The 21,940-nt window shown below is 39.1% G+C and overlaps 1 protein-coding gene across 1 annotated transcript; it reads right to left on the reverse strand.

Moving 5' to 3' along the window:
• Positions 1-409: 409 nt before the first annotated feature.
• On the reverse strand, positions 410-21,315 carry shc3 (SHC (Src homology 2 domain containing) transforming protein 3). The gene is made up of 12 exons (XM_037692199.1): positions 20,671-21,315; positions 12,913-12,983; positions 7,877-7,940; positions 6,597-6,716; positions 6,276-6,329; positions 6,072-6,123; positions 5,861-5,990; positions 4,342-4,495; positions 3,992-4,082; positions 3,720-3,902; positions 1,562-1,887; positions 410-593 (listed from the first exon to the last, which is right to left on the reverse strand). Exons 1-12 carry the CDS (start codon positions 21,313-21,315, stop codon positions 465-467), a joined length of 2,019 nt encoding a protein of 672 aa, XP_037548127.1. The 3' UTR covers positions 410-464.
• Between the last annotated feature and the right edge of the window lie 625 nt (positions 21,316-21,940).

Consider the following 21,940-nt stretch of genomic DNA (forward strand, 5'->3'; position numbering starts at 1 on the left):
TTAAGGGCGTTTCTGCTAATGCAAATCATTGAAAACTGCCTTTCTGTCTCTTTAACCACAAAGCCAGCAGCTTCTGTAGAAATACGCTTGTGCTTAACAGACAAAACTAATATTTTAGACTGTTATTCTAAAATATTCTCATCGCCTCTTTGAGGTTTGATTTGCACTTCATCTAAACTACTAGAACAATTCTTCTTTTTATTTTGTATTTTATTTTTAAACATCAAATCAAGAAATGATGTCCAAATGCAGCCATTTCTTCGCAAAAATATAGCATTTCAGTTTTCACAACAAAATAATAATTCTAGAAATATTTTCTTTATTCCTAAACAAATGTGTTTCCCAGTGACTCGGGTAAAGCAGGACAGTTCAGAGCACACTGGACCTTTTTAGGCATCGCTTTCTCCTCGATTCATCTTTAAGTTCATGGTGGGCAGACCTGTTTCCCATCAGGCATTGCGGCGTTACAGTTTCCGCTCAACAGGCTGAAGCAGACACAGTTCACTCCCAGCTGACACGATTGGCAGATTGTTGTCACGGTGATGGCCAATAAGGTGGCTAATGCTGTCAAATATATGATCTTTTGTCCGTACCTTTAAACAAAAGGAGACAAAAAAAGATGTTTAAATATTTTAGTTGTTGTTTTAGACACATAAATTAACTTTTCCTAGTATCCTATTTTACATATCAGGCATATTTACCATGTTTTACGACGTATAAGTCACAGTTTTTTGCATAAATTAGCATGCCTGTGACTTATACTGCGAAGCAATGTATTTATGTTTTTCTTTTTTCATATTTATAACCCAATGTTTGGCTGAGATGTGATGATTTCATTCATTCCGACATAGAAAACATTGAACACTCCCATTTTCAATTGATAGAGGGTGGTTGACTAATATGGCAAGCTAAGTGTCTCATTAATAGGTAAAAGTGGTTATTAATGAGAACTTGGCTTGCCATAAAATGCCACCTTCGTCTCACCCCGGAACTCCTGGAGCAAACGTCATATCAGCTGCGTTTTGCCATGCCGCCCAGGCGAAATGTGACATGTATGGCGGAAAGTGCATTTATTAAGAAAAAGTTCAACTGAGACACATCTTTGCTATAATGTCGAGCAAACAAATGATTTTTTTTAGGTGGTTATCTTGTTAAATTTCGAAGAAATGCGCTGCGAGTCATCCCTCTGTGCACTCCCTCTGCTGCAAATTGGCTTTAGAAATGCAGCTGATGTTACATAATGTTGAGCAAACAAATAATTGTTTTTAAGTGTTAATTTTGTTAAATTCTTGTTAAAGTCCTCCTGTGCATGCTCCCGTGGCCTCCATTTGGCAGCCAATTGATTTTTGGCACCACACCAGCACACGTTTCCGGGTTGTCACTTGTGGCACATAAACTCAATGCGTCAGCAGTGACACATAATAGATGCAACTTATACGGCGAAGCAACACATTTGTTTTATTCCACTTTATTAGACATTTTGGGACTGATGCGACTTATACGGCAGAAAATACAGTTTCTAGAATTCCTCTCTGACACAAACTCTTATCCCCTTTCTTACCGTGCCCTCAGGGTCCACAAGCAGTAGATGTTTTGCAAGTCCGTTGTGCATTCCTGTCAGTACATAGGACCCTGGGTTGGTAGTGCTTGTGCGGACGAGAAAGTCTCCGTCATTTTTAAGCAGTTTCTCAGCATCTCTGCGGCTCATTTTGCCATGGTACCATGTCTGGCCCTCCAGCTCGTCCTGCGTGCGGAAAGCCAGCGATCTCACAAGCAGGGGGCTTGAATTGTCCACAGATGCTGACTTGTGAAGATTAGACACCTGGCTCTGGGATTGGCCCTGCGATGACGGCTGGGACTGGGACTGAATGGCTTCCTCAAAGGGCTCTGGTACAGATGAGAACAGTGTCAAAAAAAACAAGAGAAAATGTGCAAGCACAGTCATTTAAAATCCACTATATGGACTTTAAATTATACATTTTTTAAATCGCATTTGACTGTCAATAGTTAGGTGGAAAAAGCTTTGATTTTTGAAGTGATAACATATTTCCTATTTTTCATAAAACTGATTGCTAATTCACCCTTTGCCTTTCCATTGCTTGGTTTTACATCAATAAAAATCTACGTGTGTCCGTTTTTACTTTCACAGAAATATGAGACCTAAGCAATGATGAACTTCAGTTTTTCTTCTTTACATAAGTGAACAAGATGCTCCAACAGAAAAACCTCTTTACATAAATAAATATCGTTATCAGTGGAGTTCACCCATCCTCAGTTACTAGACATTTTTAAGAGCTACAGAAATGCAAAGATGCAACAACCCTAAACTGCACTGGTTGAAAATGTAAAGCTGATTTGACTACAGATGCAGGATATTCAACCTTTGGGCTTCTGATGTGATGCAAGTTTCAAACATTTTAATTATTATCAACATGTAATTTAAAACTTTTAGCATGGGTTGAAGCAATTGTTTCTCGTTGTGATGAGATTCGAGTCACTTGAAAATTTCATCTTTAAACATGTATCATCCGATTATATGCTGATGATATAGCACACTTCTAGACAGAATATCTTATTTTAAAAATAGATTTTCCTTTGCTATTTCATTGAGAACAATATTACTCTATCTGTACACTTTACATTATATGTTTGTTGTAATTTGACATATTTATGCTAATGTCAGTTATGAATATAAACAGTGCAATTTACAGTTTAATCAACACAAAGTCTACACTCTAAAGGTGATGAGCAGGATGTAATTGTTGATGTAATTTTTTATTTTTTTTAATGAACTCCAGACTTTGACAATTGATGGAGAAGATGTTGGAGTTCGTAATAATTTAATAACAGTCATCTGAAAGTATGATCACTTAGTACAGACTGACTGAACTGTGAAAAAAGAAAAAGACTAATACATACACAGGCAGAACAGTGAGTATTGTATATAAATAAGTATCATAATTTATAATCGTTGCATTTGTTTCACAAAAACATATTTGTGCAACAACAGTTAATAATGTTTTGATGCAGCTTGGCCAGAATTTAATATGAAGCATAAATAAAACTTAAACCTTGTAAGATGAAAAAAAAAACATTCACTTACATACTGTTTAGTTCACTGTTCTATTTATAATAACAGCGAAACTTAAGGTAGAGTTAAAATAGGAAAAAAGTTCAGCTATACATTAACATTAACGCTGTTCTCTTCATATCTTCTTGCTGACGTGATGTAATTATAAAGGCATAAAAATGAAGCGGAAATTGGAGCACCTCTTTAATTAGGAACTCAAAGCGTCATTATAAAGACAAAAGATTTTATTCTATTAAAAGACTTTGGGTTCAAAATGAGTTTGTCTTGAATTCAGAGAAGACAAAGAAGCACATGAAGTGACTCAGCCTTGTCATCCTGAGCTGCATTTATTCAGAATGAGCTCATTCAGTAAGTGGTTCATATTAAAAAGTAAAGTCAGCAACTTCGAAGGATTCAAGTAAAATAAATCCAACCTCCCTATCTTTATTTTCCCCTCCAACTGTGACTTCAAATCATACATTTAAAAAAAAAATAGCCACAAATTTTGCTCTAACAGAATTGTTTCTGGACAGGAAATAAAACATCAGACCATTTGACTATAATAAATAAAAATGATAAACATAAATCCACAGTTTGAATAAAACTATGAACATAAACTGACCCTTGAATTTAAATGAACCAGTCTTACTCATGTCAAACAGGTCCTTCTGTGGGCTCCCAGCTGCCATGCCCTTTGTGACATTTTCTGCTTCTGCCTGCAGAGCTGCGAGCACCTGGGCATCAATCTGCTGTGTGTTCACGTATGTGGGCCTCTCTCCTGGTTTCGGCGCCTGACCTTTACTCTCCGGCAGCATGTTGATATCAAACGATCCTGGACATTTGGAGAAACGTTCATTGTCGCACTGCTGCAGGATACGAATGATGCAGAAATAACTTCATCTCACGCCCAGGTCTTCTTACCCTGTTGCAGAAAGATGGGCTTCCTTTCATCTGCCCAGTTTTCACAATGTCTCCCCTGATAATATGTCTGATCCACTGAACCTGGACCCATCTGATGCAGAAACAGTCAATGATTAATAAAAATTAAAAAAAAGTTCTCAAATGAACAAATAGAAATAGTCACAAATTAAGATTGAGGTTAAATTCAAGTTAAAGTTGATTTTTCTGCCTACGTTTCTATGATCTGTCACACTGATCTACATTGTAACAGATTTCTGTATCACAAAGTCATATCCTAAGAAAGATGATTTAATAAAACATGGAAATCAATATTATTTTTGTGTACTAGCGATCGGTTAACAGAGTTTCACCTGGCATCCGTCTGTTGCTGCATTCTGATTGGTCAGCCGCGTGTCGATGAAGCCTCCAGGAGGTGGCATTTTGCCAGGGATGTTGTTATAGTATGGATGTTCTGATGACTCCTCTTCTTCCTCTGTCCATGGCAACTCATCCATGTTTATTACTCTGAGAACAAAATATTTAATTTTATTCATAAACTTTTAGCTTTAATGTTACATTCATTAGAAAAAATAATGTGCACGATTTGCGAATCCTTTAAAGTCTGTATCTGACTGAAAATAAAACCAAAACAGTAATAATAGTTAATTTTTCTAAGTAAACATTTAGCTTATTTGTGTTTAAAACTAACATGGTGAAAAAAATTTAAATAACTTAATTTTGTGGGGATTGTTCCCATTGACACGTCATGTTTTTTGACCACCCGGAAACATGGGCCGGTGTTGAGCCAAAAATCGATTGGCCGCCAAATGGTGGCCATGGGAGCGTGCATGGGAGGACTTTAACAAGAATTTAACAAGATTAACAAACAAAAATATTATTTGTTTGCTTGAAATTATAGCAAAGGTGTGTCTCAGTTTAACTTTTCCTTAATAAATGCACTTTCCAATTCCTACATGTGTCCAGTTGTCTCTACTTTCTGTCTGTCTAAATAGATCTCACTTGTAAATGAATGTTCTAGGCTCAATGTGACTTATCTGTCTAAATAAAGGTTCAATGAAAACTATGACCGTCAAATCAGCTGCATTTTTAAAAGCCGATTTGTGGCTGCGTGCGCAGAGGGACGACTCGCTGTGCATTTCTTCGAAACTTAACAAGATAACCACCTAAAAACAATTATTTGTTTGCTTGAAATAATAGTAAAAGTGTGTCTCAGTTTAACTTTTCCTTAATAAATGCACTTTAATGGTCAAATCAGCTGCATTTCACCAGGGCGGCACGGCGAAATGCAGCTGATTTGACGTTTGCTCCAGAAGTTCTGGAACGAGATGAAGGTGGCTTGGTATGGCAAGCCAAGTGTTTAATTAATATCCACTTTTACATATTAATGAGACCCTTGGCTTGCCATATCAGTCGAGGGCCCTCTAGCAGCTGAAAATGGTAGTATTCAATATTTTCCATGTCAGAATGAATGAAATCGTCAGATCTCAGCCAAAAATTGGGTTATAAATATGGGGGAAAAAAACAAATATGTTGTTTCACTGTATAAGTCACAGACATGCTAATTTATGCAAAAAACTGTGACTTATAGAGCAATAATTACAGCACTTTATCATCTCATCTACTATCAAAGGCCTTGACAGTCCATCAGATTAGGCACATGTATTGTTGGCAGGCAGTGTATAAATGCACACATTGATACAGAAATGAAGATAAATTCTGATGTACTGCGTAGACACACTTTCTGCCATTTAAAATCAAATTTAGCTTCTTTTTTTTCATTTAAATGACTGGTTTATATTGTTTAGATTTTAAATAATCTCTGGACTTTCTTTGGAGACAAAGATGATTATGCGTCTCAAGCACATCCACCTGTCGTTAACGGAGAGCAGCTTGCTGGAGGGACACTGCAGGTACAGCTGGAACCGAAGGTCAAAAGCCTGGCCGATAGTGCGGATAACATCCTGAGCGAGTCCGTCAGGGCACTCGAGGATGTGACAAGCTGACAAAGGTGAGAACAACACATTAACGAACATGTTGCATAACAGACAGCCCAAAGAGAATCTTGGAAAATAATTCTCACCTCTTCGGTTAACAGGATCCTTTGCTACATATGCAACATAATCGGTTGTGTCCTATAATAAAAAAAAAACATGACTTGTAAAGAGCAAATGATTGACGAGATAAGTTTTTGTTTGTTAAATGATAAAAGGTAATGTGTTGACCCTTTTCTATAAGACATGCATACTCGTAAAAAACATACTAAGGTTTAAAAATAATCACTTACAGGGTCTCCACCTGATGCAAAGGAGATGGACTGCATGTGATGGTTGGCAATGATCTGCCAAAAAGAATAAAAAATAAAATAAAATAAAAGATAGGATCCAATTGAATTACAGTGAGTAGTTCTTTGGCATGAATATAAACATAAAAAGACACAAAACTATTTAGTTCATGTACTGGGTTTTCTTTCCTGTTATAACTTATCCTTAATAACCTAACCCTAAAATAAGTATTAAATTGCAGAATATGTGGTTTCCAGGACATTTGTGAGACATAACTACTACCTGTTCAAAATGCCAATGTAGCAGTATCAGTAGTATTGTACCTGTTTGCAGTCGGGGGTCATGAGGTTGAGACTACTGGTGGAGATATTGAGGTTGATGGACATGCCAGCAAACTGGAGATTACTCTTTCCCAAAATGCTGGACAGAGCTTTGGATGGTGGCTGAGAGAAGAGGAGGAAGAAACAATAGAAAAAAAGTTAAACAAATTTAGCTTTGATCTGCTTAAATAGTTGTTATTTTTGTCTGATTTTATCATTTTGAAAGCTCATCAGCAGAGGTCTTCAGTTTCCTGAGTGGTGGCTGAAAGTCAAACAAAACTTTTCAAGGTGCAGATATCAGCAATCACTTAAAGGGAAAAACCCTGGCAACATTAATATTTAGTGAGTAAAACTTCTTCAGGGGTCACCACAGTGAGAAAACTCGCATGAAAGATTTGCACATTTGTTTTACGCTGGATGCCCTTCTTGACGCAACCTGCAACCTCAGGATTGCAAGGCTGCGGCACTGACCACCAAGCTACCGCAACCCCTGATTCATGTTGTGTAGTGCCACCAAAAATAGTTTAAATTAGTTGAATATACTTTTTAAATTCCAGGAGAACAAGAATTACCTCAAATAATGTTTGCAGACAATACTAATTATACCACAAAAAATATTTGCGTAGCTACACAAATGCGACATGTTGGACATTTAAAACAAGAATGACTGAAAAAGCCCATCAAAATTAGCTAAACCCATTTAACGTCCTTTGTATTAAGAGCTAATCTGTGTTGTTAGGTCCACAGCCAAAATAACATTATCTAAAATCACGCGCCCATTCACAGAAACTAGCTTTTACTGAATTATGTTCCCTTCCGTCACATTTGATCAAGCTTTAGAGAGCAGAGTAATGCTTCATTTAACACCTCGCATTAAGACACACACATTCTCCACACAATGCAGATGCACACCAGTGAGCACACAAACAGGACACAAATGCTCACTCACAAGTGCACACACACACACACCAGCTCAGCCTCCTGATCACAGATACTGTGAACTACATGAGTCACTAAGCACTGTGCAGTGTGCAGTGGGCTGGAGCTACACCCACGCACACACAGATCCATCCCTCTTCATCTCTTTTCTCTGCCTCTTATTTCACATGCAGGAAGGAAAACGCACAACATACAGAGCGGATGATTTTTATCAAACATGGAAGGGTAAATTAAAATTTAATGCCACTTCCTTTTCATCCAAGTTTTTCTTTTCACGTGAATTTTTCTGTGATCGCTTCACCCTAAAAGCCCTTCCTCCTTCACTTTTCTGTCCACCCACGTACCTTCCTCTTCCTCAGAGCTCCTTTAGTTCCAGGAACAGCTTCACACAGCAGGCTAATGGCTTCCCTAAAAAAAGAGTGAGACAAGAATGAAGATCAGAACCACAGAAAGTGAAAGATCAGACAAACAGCAATTCTGAACAGTCATGTGGATAGACGACAACAAAGATGTCTGTTGCTCAGACGTGAGTAACCAGAGCCCCACCCTGGAGCCAGGACTGGGAGAGAGGCTTGGTGGCGAGCAACTTGTGGCCAGGCCTCTATCTATGGGGCTTGGTGTAGCTCAGCCTGAATGAGCGACATGTGTTTATCTTCCTGTGGGCCCATCACCTGCATACAAGTTGGATGCATGGTGCCATGGGCAGGAGTTGACGGTGGGGTGGCGGTCACCCTCAAACTTGATGGTGGACACCCTGGGTCAGGGAGTCTATCACGCTAAAGAAGGAGTCCTCTCGGGTCTTGTTAGCTGGTAAGACTCCAAAGGCAGCTGAAGGGTATCGGCGGGCCAAGCAGGCTGCAACCCTCGCTGGTAATTAGGCAAATGTTCGGACGTGGGAGGAATTTGTTGAAACACAGATTCTGGGAATTCATTGGGTGGCTGAAGTGAGGAAAGAGGCACTTCAAACAATGAATGTGTATAGTGGAGGTGGGGTGCTGTTGACATTAACAAGTGATGTCATCGGGTGGTGGAAGGAATACGTTACAAGCCTTCTCAGTGACACCAGATTGTCTTCCATTGAAGAAGCTGAGTTGGGGGACTTAGGGGATGGTTCGTCCATAACCGGAGTGGAGGTCTCCAAGGTAGAAAAAGCTCTTTGTTGGCAAGGCTCCAGGGGTGGATGAGATCCACCCTGATTTCTTTAAGGCTCTGCATGTTGCTGGACTGCATTAGTTGACACACCTTTGCAAGACTGCGTGGACATCGGGAGCAGTGCCAATGAAGTAGACTAGGTGGTTTGTTTCTTCAAAAAGAAGGAATGGTGTGTTCTCAAATTACAGGGTCATCACTCTCCTTAGCCTCCCAAGAAAGGTCTATTCAGGAGTGTAGGAGAAGAGAGTCCAATTGGTGGTCAAACCTCAAATTCAGGAGGAACAATACAGGTTCTGTCATGGCTGTGGAACACTGAACAAACATTTTACTCTCACTAGGGTTCTTGAGGGGTCATGGGAATTTGCTCCAAACCACGTGTATTTTGTGGACTTTGAGAAGACATTCGGCCGTGTTCCTCGAGGTATACTGTTCAGGTGCTCAATAAGTATGGTATTGGAATTGCTGCAGGCCATTCAGTCCTTTTACAAATGTTGGGAGTTTGGTTTACATTATCGGCAGTAAATCATATTCCTTTCAGGATAGGAGTCGGACTCCACCAAGACTGACATTTGTCACATGTTCCATTCATACATTTTATGAACAGAACTTCTCAGTGCAGAAAGTGGGTAGAAGTGGTCCAGTTCAGTGGCTGCAGGATTCAGTCTCTGCTGTTTGCGTAGTATGTGATCCAGTTGGTGTTGTACCACAACAACTCTCACTGGAGTGGTTTGTAATTAAGTGTGAAGCAGTAGAGATGAGAAACAGTAATTCCATATCTAAAGCCATGGTCCTCAGTGGAAAAAGGGTGGAATGCTCTCCGGGTAGGGAGTGAGGTGCTATCTCAAGTGGAGGAGTTTAAGTGTCTTGGGGTTTGTTCACGAATGAAGGAAGAAGTGAAGGAGAATGAGATTAACAGATGGACTGGTGCAACTTTCAGAGTATTGCAGATTCTGTGCCAGTCCATTATGGTGAAGAGGGAGCTGAGCTTACCAGTCAGTCTACATTTGTACTCTCACCTATGGTCACAAATTTTGGGTAGTGACCAAAAGAATGAAGTCATGAATGCAAGTGGTCATAATGAGTTTTCTTTGCCGGGTAGCCGGACTATCCCTTCGAGTTAGGGTGATGGACGTACAGACAGACGTACTGACTGAATGATGGATGGATGGATGGATGGATGGATGGATGGATGGATGGATGGATGGATGGATGGATGGATGGATGGATGGAATAGGTTCAATTACAGTACATTTAAATATTGTTACTTTTTGAAAAGAAATATACAAGATGAAAAACCAGAACTGGGTTAATAGTTTTACAAAGGTTACAAATCATTACTATGGATTATAAAAATTAAATAAAAAAAACAACAGACTCTACATTACACAATGAAATGTAAAATTACTTTTAAGATGTAAACTATCGTCATCCATCACCACACACTGTCTTTTGAACCTTTACATGAACTCAAAAGTGGCTGAAAATAGGTTTGCTTTAAAATGGGGAAAAGTCTCATTCTCATCAAATTCTGGTTTCCTGGCAGTTCCAGAAATGTCACTTTCCCCATTCTAAGAAATGTAATAGAGGAACTCTTTTTCTCTTAGCTTTTACAGTCTCCGTCTTTCACCATCTTTCTGAACAAAAATATGCACACACATTACTGAAGAAGTGAATGTGCAAACTCATGAAGTCAAGCAGAAACAGGAACATGACACTAACTGATTCACTCCCTGCCTTTGCCTCACTGCACATCGCTTAATGATTTCAAAAATACTTATGAAGCCACAATAAAATTCTAAGCAAGCAAATTGTACTAAATGTACTTCATATCTTTTTTTACAAGTCTCTTTAGTAAGAGTAAGCTGTATTCAATAAATGAATGAAAATTTTAATTGATAAATTTGAAAATATCCCCAATTAAGTTTTACCAACTAGTACAATTCACAACAGTAAAACAAATTAAAATTCCTTTGCTAATAACGTTTGCTTGTTGCCCTTATTGTGAATAGTCTTTTTTCCCCGAACTTTTTCTGACACAATAGCATCATTGAGTCATTGTTGGCCTCCGAGTCACTTTAATCGGCGATATACAACAAGACATACAGTGAGGCACCAATGTGGGTGTGCAGTCTAGTTAGCATTCACAAAAGCAACATGTTTAGTCATTTGCCAGCCAGAAAGTAAAGATGTAAAATGTGTCTTTAAGTGTTCTATTTGTGTTTAAGGTTTAGCATAAACAGTCTGACTTCTATATGTTAATGCATTCTATAATAAAAACCATTGATGAGTGAAAAGGAAACGGATCAGGTCAGATTAGTTTTACTCTTCATAACATATCTGATCACTTATAGTTAAATGAATAAAACAATAATTACTTTTCAGTTCTAAGATTGTGGCAAAAAAGTTTATAATTGGTATAATTTAGTCAACTTAGCAAAATGATCAATAAAACACATCATCATTTACATTAAATGTATAATAAAACTGTGTTGGACTTTTCAGATGGACCAGATTTTGATTATTTAGCAAAGTTTCAGATGAAAATATATTAATTTACCCATCCTCTCCATTCTTTTTTCCAAACACTTTAGCCAATAGCTGACCAAAGAGCAATAACAACATTTTTTTTTTTTTTTCATTTAGCCTTTATTTATCCAGGTTAGTCTCATTGAGCCACGAGAACTCATTTTCAAGAGAGACCTGTTTAGGGAGCACATGGTGGGGGTTAAGGGCCTTGCTCATGGGCCCAGAGTGGGGCGAATGAGGGTGGGGGCAAGTGTGGGTGTTTCACCTACCCCACCCACAATTTTGATGTTGTCGGGGCCGGGCCGTGAACCGGCGATCTTCGGATCACAAGCCCACCTCTCTAACCTCTGCGCCACCACTCCCCGTGGTAACATACAAATGTTAGGAACGTACCAAACCTGAACGTACTGAAATAACCTCTAAAAATTCCTCAGTTAGTTATAGTTAACAGTTACGGAAAAATCATCCACCTTATATAACTGCTTAAAGTAGACCCCCACCACCACCAACCCCACAATAAACTAGTCTGTCACTTAGAGCTATTTCAGCCTGACTCTCTCTCTCTCTCTCTCTCTCTCTATATATATATATATATATATATATATATATATATATATATATATATATATATTCTGCTTAAAACTTTTTCAGAGCCTTTAGTTAATCTAATAATAAAAAAGCAAAAGCATATAAATAGCAATGATATAAACAACAAACAATATTGAAAGGAATGCGTTATTTTATGATGTATGCTAATATTTGGATCAAAAATGCATTCATAATGGGATCTTCATGTGGTTAATTTTTCCCCTATGTTCTCCTACTAGAGGGTAGTAATGTTACTGCGAGGTTATGAGAATATTTGAAAAAAAAAAATACAAAATAGTACAAATTTAGAAGGTGTTTATTAACGGACACTAAATAAATAAATAAATAAAACAAGAAGTGAGTAATTTTTTTCCCCATGATACTTCCTGAAAGTTAAACTGCGCTCAAATTTGGCTGAAAACAGTTTTGAATGGAACTGTGTTGAACTGTACATTTTGAGGTTGAAATAGCTTTTAATTAGATTTAATACATTTAGCTTACAGGTTGGTCAAACTAGGCTTTACATTAAATTGGAATGAATTGCAAAAATGTGAAACAAACTTCAAATTGGACTCGTTTTACGTTTTTGTAAACAGGTTCAAGTGAAATTTTGTGCAGAAGCCACGTTAGAATCATTCAACATTTCTTCATAGATTTTCTAATTCCCTTTTTACTCTTGTATCCGTGAAACCTTTAGGCCCAACTGAACTGTGTTATGAAATAATTTATTGTGTAAACTGTTGCAACAAGCAGCACAAACTGCAATAAACAATGTGTAAACATCATGAGCTACATTTTTTATGCATGTCTTCTCTTGAATTTGATTTTAAAGTCTAGCTCTGAAAGCAGGAGAGCACATAAGTGTACTTGGGTAATTGTTTTATGATAACAAAAACTTATTTCTTATTTTTATACTTTGAAAAGAACAAGATTAAAAACATTTTGATTTCAGTCAACACACAAAAAGAATGACTTTAATTAATCCACTTGCATTATGCCTCTAACAAATGTTAAAGCACAAATACATAAACTGCTATTTTTGATCAATTTAGTGGCAGCATGCTATCAAATCTGAAGGACTGAATTAAGAAAACTTTATTATGTGTAAATATACCTCGTTATCTGTGACCTCGTGGTGAAATCCAGGGATCTCATCGACCGCAGGACCTCTATACAGCCCAGGTACTGCAAAGAAAGAATGACATGTTCAATAAACCTCACAGTTTTGTTTATCAACCCAAATGAACAAGGTTAATGTATACACAGTCATGTATGAAAAATACTACTGTGTGCACACACAGATAATATGAGATGATGACAAGTGGCTGGAAAGAAAGGGGGGGAGCATAAATAAAAACAAAATGCAATGACGTGCAGAGAGCTCTTAAACCAACAATTTATTCAAAATGGAACGCTTGAAGTTTGATTTTGTTCACTCCCTTGCTGTCGCCTCGCCACAGCGAGTGAACTTGTCTGAATGGGCAGGAAACAATCGCCAAACCTTATTGTTGAAACTTGGGCTCAAACCTGCAGCCTCAGGATTATATGACCGCGGCACTCACCACCAAATTGCCACAGCCCAAAATAAAACAGTAAAAATATCAAATGTTTAAACTAAGAAACAGTATCTTTGTATGAAAGAAATCCTGTAAGTTTGATTTTCATGTCAGCAACACATCTTAAAAGCTTGTGACAGGGCCATGTTCTCCTCTGTGAAGCATTCTCTTGTAACAAGACTTTGTGAATGTCTTGGAACTGAGGAGACTTGTTGCTGGAGTTTTTGGATGCAAGACTCTAGCTGGTTAACTGTCCTTGGTCGTCATTGCCAGATTTTCTGTTTCATGATGCGTCAAATGTTTTTAAATGGTAAGAACACTCGCAGTCACACGTTGAAAAAGGTATGTTCAGCACCCACTCTTCCACTATGAAGCTACTGTATGTTGACGAACACAGCACAATGACAGCTTCGCTGAAGGTTTTTAATGATGTCATTGAAGCACTGGATGCTAAGGATTATTGTGCTGCACTTTACTTTGACCTGTCTAAAGCTTTTGACACTGTGGATCATGACATCTTATGTCATAAGCTCTCAGAAATTGGTTTCTCAGATCACACCACTGGTTGGTTCACTAACTATCTTTCAGATCGGAGGCAATGTGTTCAACATAATGGTACTTCTTCCTGTTATTTAATGGTTAACAATGGTGTACCACAAGGCTCAGTCTTAGGACCCACCCTCTTCACAATCTACATAATGTACCATAGGTAATGTAGGTCAGAGCATTCCTGATGCATCCTTACATTTCTATGCTGATTATACAGTTGTTTATTGTCGAGCTAAAACAGTTGCTAAAGTTTTCCAGCTTTTGCACTCTGCTTTTGACATCATCCAGTCAGATTTGTTCTGTCTCAAACTTGTCCTAAACACCAACAAAACCAAAGGGATGTTGTTTTCAAACAGGAAGTTGGTCCCAGAAGTTCTTCCCTTGATTTTATCTTCAAATGGTGTCCCTATTGAGTTTGTCGATTCCTACAAATACTTGGGTATCTTGATCGACTCGCATCTCTCTTTAAAGCATCACGTCGAAAACTTGGTTAAGAAACTGAAAGTTAAATTGGGTTTCATTTCCAGAAATAGATCCCGTCTTACTCTGAATGCTAGGAAACACCTTGTAACTGCGACTTTCCTTCCCCTCCATCGACTACGGTGACATTATTTACACGAATGCTCCTACAAGAACCCTGCAGATTTTGGACGCTGCCTATCATGGTGCGCTAAGATTCATGACTGGCTGTAACTACCATACCCATCACTGCACCCTGTATTTACTGGTTAACTGGTCATCATTAACTTCACGCAGACTCTCTCACTGGTACATTTTCATCTTTAAATCACTTCTTGGTCTGTTGCCTTCATACGTCTCCTGCATGTCTCTGCGTGAGTGCAGCTACAGCGTGCGCTCTCAGGACATTATTACCTGCAGTGTCCCCTCAGTGTGGACTGAACTAGGTAAAAGGGTCTTCTCCTACTCCGCTCCTGTTTCCTGGAATATCTTGCAAAAAGATCTGAAGCTCTCAACCTTGACCTCTCTAAGTGGCTTCAAACATCTGCTAAGTTCATGGGAAAAACCAATACAGACATGTTCCCGTTTTTAGTATTTTACATCGATTCTGTTAAGTTTTATTTAACCAGGCAAATCCCACTGTGACCACAGATCTTTTTTGCAAGGGAGGCCTGAAGGCAGCCTAACATGCATGTTTTTGCTTTACACTGTAGCTGTTGTTGTTTTGTTGTTTAATATCATTTTCTTTCATTTATTTTTCCCAATTTATATGCTTTCTTTTATGACCGTCTATTGTTGTCTACTGTTGACATTCTTTGTTAAAAACAGGTCTCTCTTGTAAATGAGTCCTCGAGGCTCAATGAGAGTAACCTGTCTAAATAAAGGTTGAATGATGTCATACAGTAAGTGCAGTTTTTACTTTGGCATTGCCTTGCTGGAATATGCAAGACCTTCCCTGAAAAAGATCTGGATAGGAGCAAATGTTCTCAAACCTGTATGTACTTTTCTGCATTGTGCTGGTTTCTGCAGTGATGACACCCTTCCAGATATGTAAACTGCACATGCAATAGGCATTAACTGATCCCATCAGAAAGGCAGGGCAGATCACTTTTACCAGGCTGGATGGTCCCTTTCCTTGTTAGTATGAGGGGAGTCAGGGGGTTCAAAAAGAATGTCAAATATTGATTTGTCTGACCACAGACCAGTTTTTCATGTTGCCTCAGTCCATTTTAAACAAGCTTTGGCCCAGAAAATATGGTGGGGTTTCTGGATAGTGGTCACATATTGCTTCTTTGCAAGCTAGAGCTTTACGAACTGTGTTTACAGATGACGATTTGTGGAAGTATTTATGAGCACATGCGCTGATTTTCATAGGAGAATCTATGCTATTCCGAATGCTTTTTGTTTGTTTGTTTGTATCACTTAGTTTTACAGCTTTTTTTTATTTTTTACTAATTGTCAACATTTATTAGATGTGTTTTTGCCATATAATTCAAATTACCTTATTTTTTTCCTAAACATAATGCCATTGCACAGTTTGTTTAAAATGTATACTATGATTTATTGTGAATAAAAAAGCTGTTTGTAAGATTTGCAAATAGGAAATCTCATAAACTATAATAACACATGTTTATTGAGCTTGTAAATTTGACCAATGTTTAGAAGCGTTAGACCAAAACATATCACTTTCATTCAGTTTTGGTGTTTTGTAGGATATTATTATACGTCAGTATATCATCTCGTTTGCACAGAGCACAAAAGACGACCAAATCTTCAGAGAAACATTACACTTGTCAAACTATAGAGTGGCTGAACTGACCATTTCATTTATTCAAAAACTTGCCCATGTCACGATTTTGAGTTTTCAGTTTAAAATAGAAACATTTAACTAGAGACCGAACAAAGCCAATGCAAACTTGCAACAAAAAAACACATTAGCACTCCTATCCCATAAATGTATCTGTGGTACCAGAGATCTGCTCACATTACAGACGTCACACAACTGATTAATATTGCACAGTGCAGGAACATTTTGTGCTGACAAGTTCCTATCGTTAGCAGAATCACATTCATAATATGGCTGTAAACAAAACAGGTATTCAGACAATCTAATAGTGTTGCTCCTTTTATAGAAACAGAACTGGCCTAGTACCATAAACATCAAATGACTTCTTGTCTCTCCAGTGAGAGTTTTGAAACTTCTGGCAAACAAACACAAGTTTTGTCAAAGTGACATTTACAGGTTTGTCATCTATTTTCAGAACAATGAAAAGTGAGAAGCTCAACTCAGGAGAGCCAAAAATATATCAAACAGTTCTAAAACTGGAGGAGAAAACCTGCTCTGAGCACGACAGAGATGGTTCTTCTCTTGTGGTGAAACAAGCAGATTTACTATATAGTTTACCTTTGGAGTATTTATTTATAATCGATTCCCAGTGTCCAATGCAACCCATCATCAATATTCAACCAAAGCTACTAGCACACAAATTTTTAGCTCAATATCTGTAAAAAATTACGCAGTTATAGTAATTTTTGTGTTCACTAAGGTTGAGTAACTGGGCCATTTTGAATCTGGCTGCCTAAAAGTTAATCTGTTGTAATCAACATCTAATGACAACTTTCTAAGTATTTAATTGCAATATGTCCAGTGGATCAGGAGATATTTTGCTAACAGATAGGTTGGCTCAATTCCAACAGTAACTGTTAGTTTTAAGTAAAGTTTTAAACCAAAATTTCACATGATCTCTAGGTGTTCAGAGCATAAATTAGAGGTGTCTGAACAACTACCACCCAAATTTTTATCTTAAAATTTGTAAATATTTGACAAAGTGAGAGCCACTTCTGTGTTTGCTAAGGTTGATTAGCTGTGGTAGCCATCTTGAATCAGGTTGACTCCAAACATTAATAAAATGTAGAGTGCGTCCAAAAAAAGTTTAATTAAAATCTGGGCTGTGGTGCATGAGATACCGTATTTTGCCAAAATACAGACAAATGAGCACATAAAGACGGACAATTACATTATCACCCATCAACATTTCATGGTGTCAGGCAATAAAAATAGAATTTCCAGCTATTCCATGCTGTACTGCAGCTGGATTGCAGTTTTTGTTGGAAAAAAGACAAGATCCACTTCTGTACAGTCAAACAGATGAGGTCAACAAAATAACAACTGAATCCAAAAAATGTTTTTTAAGGTTCTTTTTGGAGGAAAAAAGGTACACATTTGGCTAAATGAAAAAGCTGTGATTATATATATATATATATAGATATGTGTGTGTGCTAAGCCATGCCTTTTTTTTTAAACACGAGATTAATCTTTGCATTGTTAGTTTTCAGCATGATCCGAGTTCTGATTAATCAACCCTCTTGTTTATTTATAATTCAAAAATATATTTTTGTTTTCATTAAAAACAGCTTCTTTGGGTCAAAAAAAAAGATCAACTTATTATTGAAAAAATATAAATAAAAAAACAAACAAAAAAGCAAGCTCAGTTATCTAGAAAAAACCATAGTATATGTTAGTTATGTGCGATATCATGTGCGTTTAAGCTAATATTATTACATGTGAAATACTTATTTATACCAATTCATCCTACTTGCACCATTATATTCTATCATGTTGTTGTTTACTAGATTTCTTTTGGATCTTGTAAATATTACAGTATATTTCTTTTTCACTTTTTGGTACTTGATTGTGTACCCTTATAGCATGCTTTAATATTTCTTGTTTGTTTTTAGCGAGTCAGATCGGTTCTTTTCATCCAAAACATTTCATTGCTTTGTTGACCTTGTGTCAACCTGCATATGACAAACAACATAACAAATTGTAAAATTTATAATGCTTTATCTCAATATACCTTCAAGAAAATACATTTCTAAGCATGTCCATTTTTAGCTTCCATAGAGGTGGCAAGAAACACAATTAGCAACTTATATTAATATTTAGATATAGGAACCTAACACAGAAGTCCATCAATCATCTTCCGCATGTTCCGAAGTCAGGTCACAGGGGCAGCAGCTTGAGCAGGGAGGTCCTCCAGACATCTCTTTCCACAGCCATCTCTTCCAGCTCTTCTGGGAGGACTCCAAGGCGTTCCCAGGCCAGCCGAGAGACATAGTCTCTCCAGCGTGCCCTGGGTCTTCCCCAGGGTCTCCTCCCAGTTGAACATGCCCCAAGAACCTCAATTGGCTCCTTTCGATGTGGAGGAGCAGCAGTTCTACTCTGAGTCTCTCCTGAATAACTGAACCTTATCTCTAAGGGAGAGTCCAACTACCCTGCGGAGGAAACTCATTTAAACCGCTTGTATCCACGATCTCATCCTTTCGGTCACCCCAGAGTTCGTGGCCATAGGTGAGGGTAGGAATGTAGACCGACCGGTAAACAGAGAGCTTTGCCTTACAGCTCAGCTCCCTCTTTTCCACAACAGACCAGCACAGAGTCCACAATACTGCAGACATCAACACAGAAGTCAAAGCCAAAACAGCAGGAGCACTCCCTGTAGGCTGGCTGCAGTAAAAGATTGAGCCATGTAAAGAAATGGAGTGTTTGCCTGACTAAATAAATATATGAAAATTAACCTCAGGTCATTTTTTTCTATAAATTTGCTTCTAATGGTTAATGGAGTTCTTACCTTGCTGTTTTTTTCAGACATGTTTAGTTGTAATTAGTTATTTGATACCTAAAAACAATCAAACCATCGCTTCCTGTGAACACCACTGTAGGCAGGATTTTCATGCACAGACTCCAAATGACAGCATAAACCGGACATTGCCATCTTCAATTTTGAAAAGGAGGTGGAGACACATTATTTTTTATGTCAACGCACTAAATACAGAAAACTGATGATTTGTATCCTTCAGATTAGGGTAGGGCATGCAGAGGACAGAGTACGATGGAGGAGGATGACTCGCTGTGGCAACCCCTGAAGAGGGAAAAGCCGAAACAAGATCTGTAAACAAACAACTGTTAGCTAACATGTGGGTTAAGTGTAGCTATAAATCTGGCAACGAATCAGTTACTTTCAGACTTTTTATCCTGAGCTAAACAAAATACAGTGTGTGTGTTTCAGCAGTCACAGCACCCCTGAATGGTCTGGCAACACAATGGATTGAACTTTTTTCCCACTAGAAAGCAGCAAATATTGGAGATTTGTTACCATAAAAGCGTAGGATCATTCAAATATTTTTCATTATGAACACATGAACAATGTTCAGGTTTGAATGCTAAAATAGAAGTGTGAAAGGAAACTATGTCACAGTCAGTCGATGCCCCTTTAGTGTAATGGTGCAGGATGTGCGAGGAGTGCCCACATCACGCTAATTAAAAGTGCTGTGAGCAGAAACACCACGCTGAACTCAATGCACCCAGGACACAAACCACAAGCAAGGGTGGGTGTGGGGGTGGTCAGGCCAGACCCATTTCCCCTCTCACTGTGAGGATGCTTTCAGCAGCATTGACTGGACAAACAAGCGTGCTCTGCCTTAATGCAGTCAATGAAATGCCATGCTGGCCACATATACTGTAGGCTTTATTAAGGCATGTTGCAGAAGGTGTCATGTGATGCCAATCATCCTGAGTAATTTGATTAGAAAAATAACACGTTTCATCTGGTGATGCTGATCAGCTTTTTGCTCAGTTGAACTATAGAATTAGAAATAAAATATTTTCATGGTTTCAGTGAAAATGGTTTCTTCCATCCCCCCATTCACTTCATACCTTGAAGAGCCGGAGCTCAGCATCATCACTCTCTATGCTAGTGACTCATTGCTGGCATGATGACATTCACTGCTATTCTACTTGTGCACCAACTTAAATGATGTACGACGGCTGAAGCACATTAAGGAGAGACACAGCTGTGATGTGACAGACATCTTTTTCCACATCCAGATGATTCAGGAAGCCAACACAGTCGTACAGCTCAGATAGGTGCACAATGTACAGAAATAACACATCACCATGGTTACGAAAGCATAACCCTGTAGCTTCAAACACGAGCCAGAGAGAGCAGATAAACTATAATTAATTAAGTAGGCTTTAACAACAGTCTTATGTTGCTGTCAGTGGCTTCATCATATGTTTTTAGAAGTTTTGACCTCCTAAATATCCTGAATTACTCGGTCTGTGTTCTGTACTCCTTTGCTCTGCATTCTGCTCTAGCCAACCCACATACACCCACTCAAGGGCATGTTGTGATGCGCAAATGTGACTGCGTTATCACCCTTTAATCCTCCTCAGATGCAGCTAAAGTCTAGTCATTTAACGGAAGGAAATAATGGTTAATGACGGGGGAGATAGTGAGTCCACCAACCTTCACAATGTATGTGACTCCTGGACCAGAAATCTTCTCATTTGAGTGGAGACATCCTCTGGAGGATTTGCTCACAAGTCCGCCACCTCCACCTGGATTCCAGTCCTCTCCGCTGGGCTGGAGATCATCAAGCCTGCTCTTTTTGCTCATGCTGACAGCTGGCTCCAGCTGCGTGCAGTGGGTTGAGCTGCACGAAGAGCCTCCCACACCAGGGACCGCTGCTGCTGCTGCCGCTGCCGCTGCTGATGCTGCCGCCACACTGGGGCTCGAACCACTGGAGGTGCCTGAGCCTGATCCTCCACCCCCCTGCAGCTTGGACACAGCCAGGTCCTTGACAGCTGAGGGCAGACCCTTGATGCCCAGCAAGCTGCCCGAGTTGCTGAATTTCAGGCTGGAGACTTTGTTGATGAGGGTACCGAGGGTAGTGGCTCCATCTTCCAGGTGGTCAGAGCCGTGGCTGGTGGTGGTGCTGGAAGGAGCGTTGGTGGAAGAGGGCTGAACCTCAGCTGGGGGTGTGTAAGATGGCTCGGCAGCAGGCTGGGGGGAGGCCGAAACCTTGGGGTTCATGGACAGGCCGTGGAGAAGCTCATCGACGGACGTTACAGACTCATTCCTGAAGCGGTTGTACTTAGTACGGTGAAGCATACCCTTCTCTCTCTTGCTCTCTCCCCTCTCCTCACCAACCGACACACAGCCTGCCTTCTTCACAAGCGTGCAGGCAGACGTGGCTGAGTCGAGCCGAGTCCCCTCTCCTGTAACATAGTAGCAACCGTACAGGCAGCAAACGCCTTTCAGCAATCACAGGCCACCTGACTGGATGTTTTTAAAGGGTACAGTGGTGGTTGTGCTGAGCCAGTGCTGCTGCTGTCGCCAAAGTCCAATCTGCTATTAATAAAATCCAGAGCTGAAATCCAATTCGTCAGAGAGATAAACACAGAAAAAAAGCCATGGAAACACAACACTGAAGGACAGGAAGAGGATTACAAAACACTGCCAGTGTTGGGGCGCAGCTTTACCACTGGTGATGCTGCTGCTGCTTTTTAAAATGTTCTTGCCTTAAAATCCAAAGACAAAAAGTAAAAAAATCACTAAAAACATCGGTATTGCCGACGATCACAGACACTGCAAAGAAAAAAGCAAATCCCCTCTGCTGACTTCTGCCTGCCGGCTCAGAGCTAAAGCATGACTCACTGATCTGAGAAAACCTCAACAAAAGGCTTGCTGAACACTGCAAATCACTTCCTGTTGGAAGGAGAGAGAGAAAAACTCG

The sequence above is a fragment of the Nematolebias whitei genome, chromosome 18 (assembly GCF_014905685.2).
Source record: "Nematolebias whitei isolate Nwh7 chromosome 18, NemWhi1, whole genome shotgun sequence".
Taxonomy (NCBI): Eukaryota; Metazoa; Chordata; class Actinopteri; order Cyprinodontiformes; family Rivulidae; genus Nematolebias; species Nematolebias whitei.

Excerpts from the sequence above, each read along its gene's own strand:
- shc3 (XM_037692199.1), bottom strand. The coding sequence starts at position 21,315 with ATGCTTCACCGTACTAAGTACAACCGCTTCAGGAATGAGTCTGTAACG. Across the intron at positions 6,124-6,275 it reads TTGCATCAGGTGGAGACCCT|GACACAACCGATTATGTTGC; the intron begins GTAAGTGATTAT and ends TTTTTATTATAG. Across the intron at positions 5,991-6,071 it reads GGATCCTGTTAACCGAAGAG|CTTGTCACATCCTCGAGTGC; the intron begins GTGAGAATTATT and ends CACCTTTGTCAG.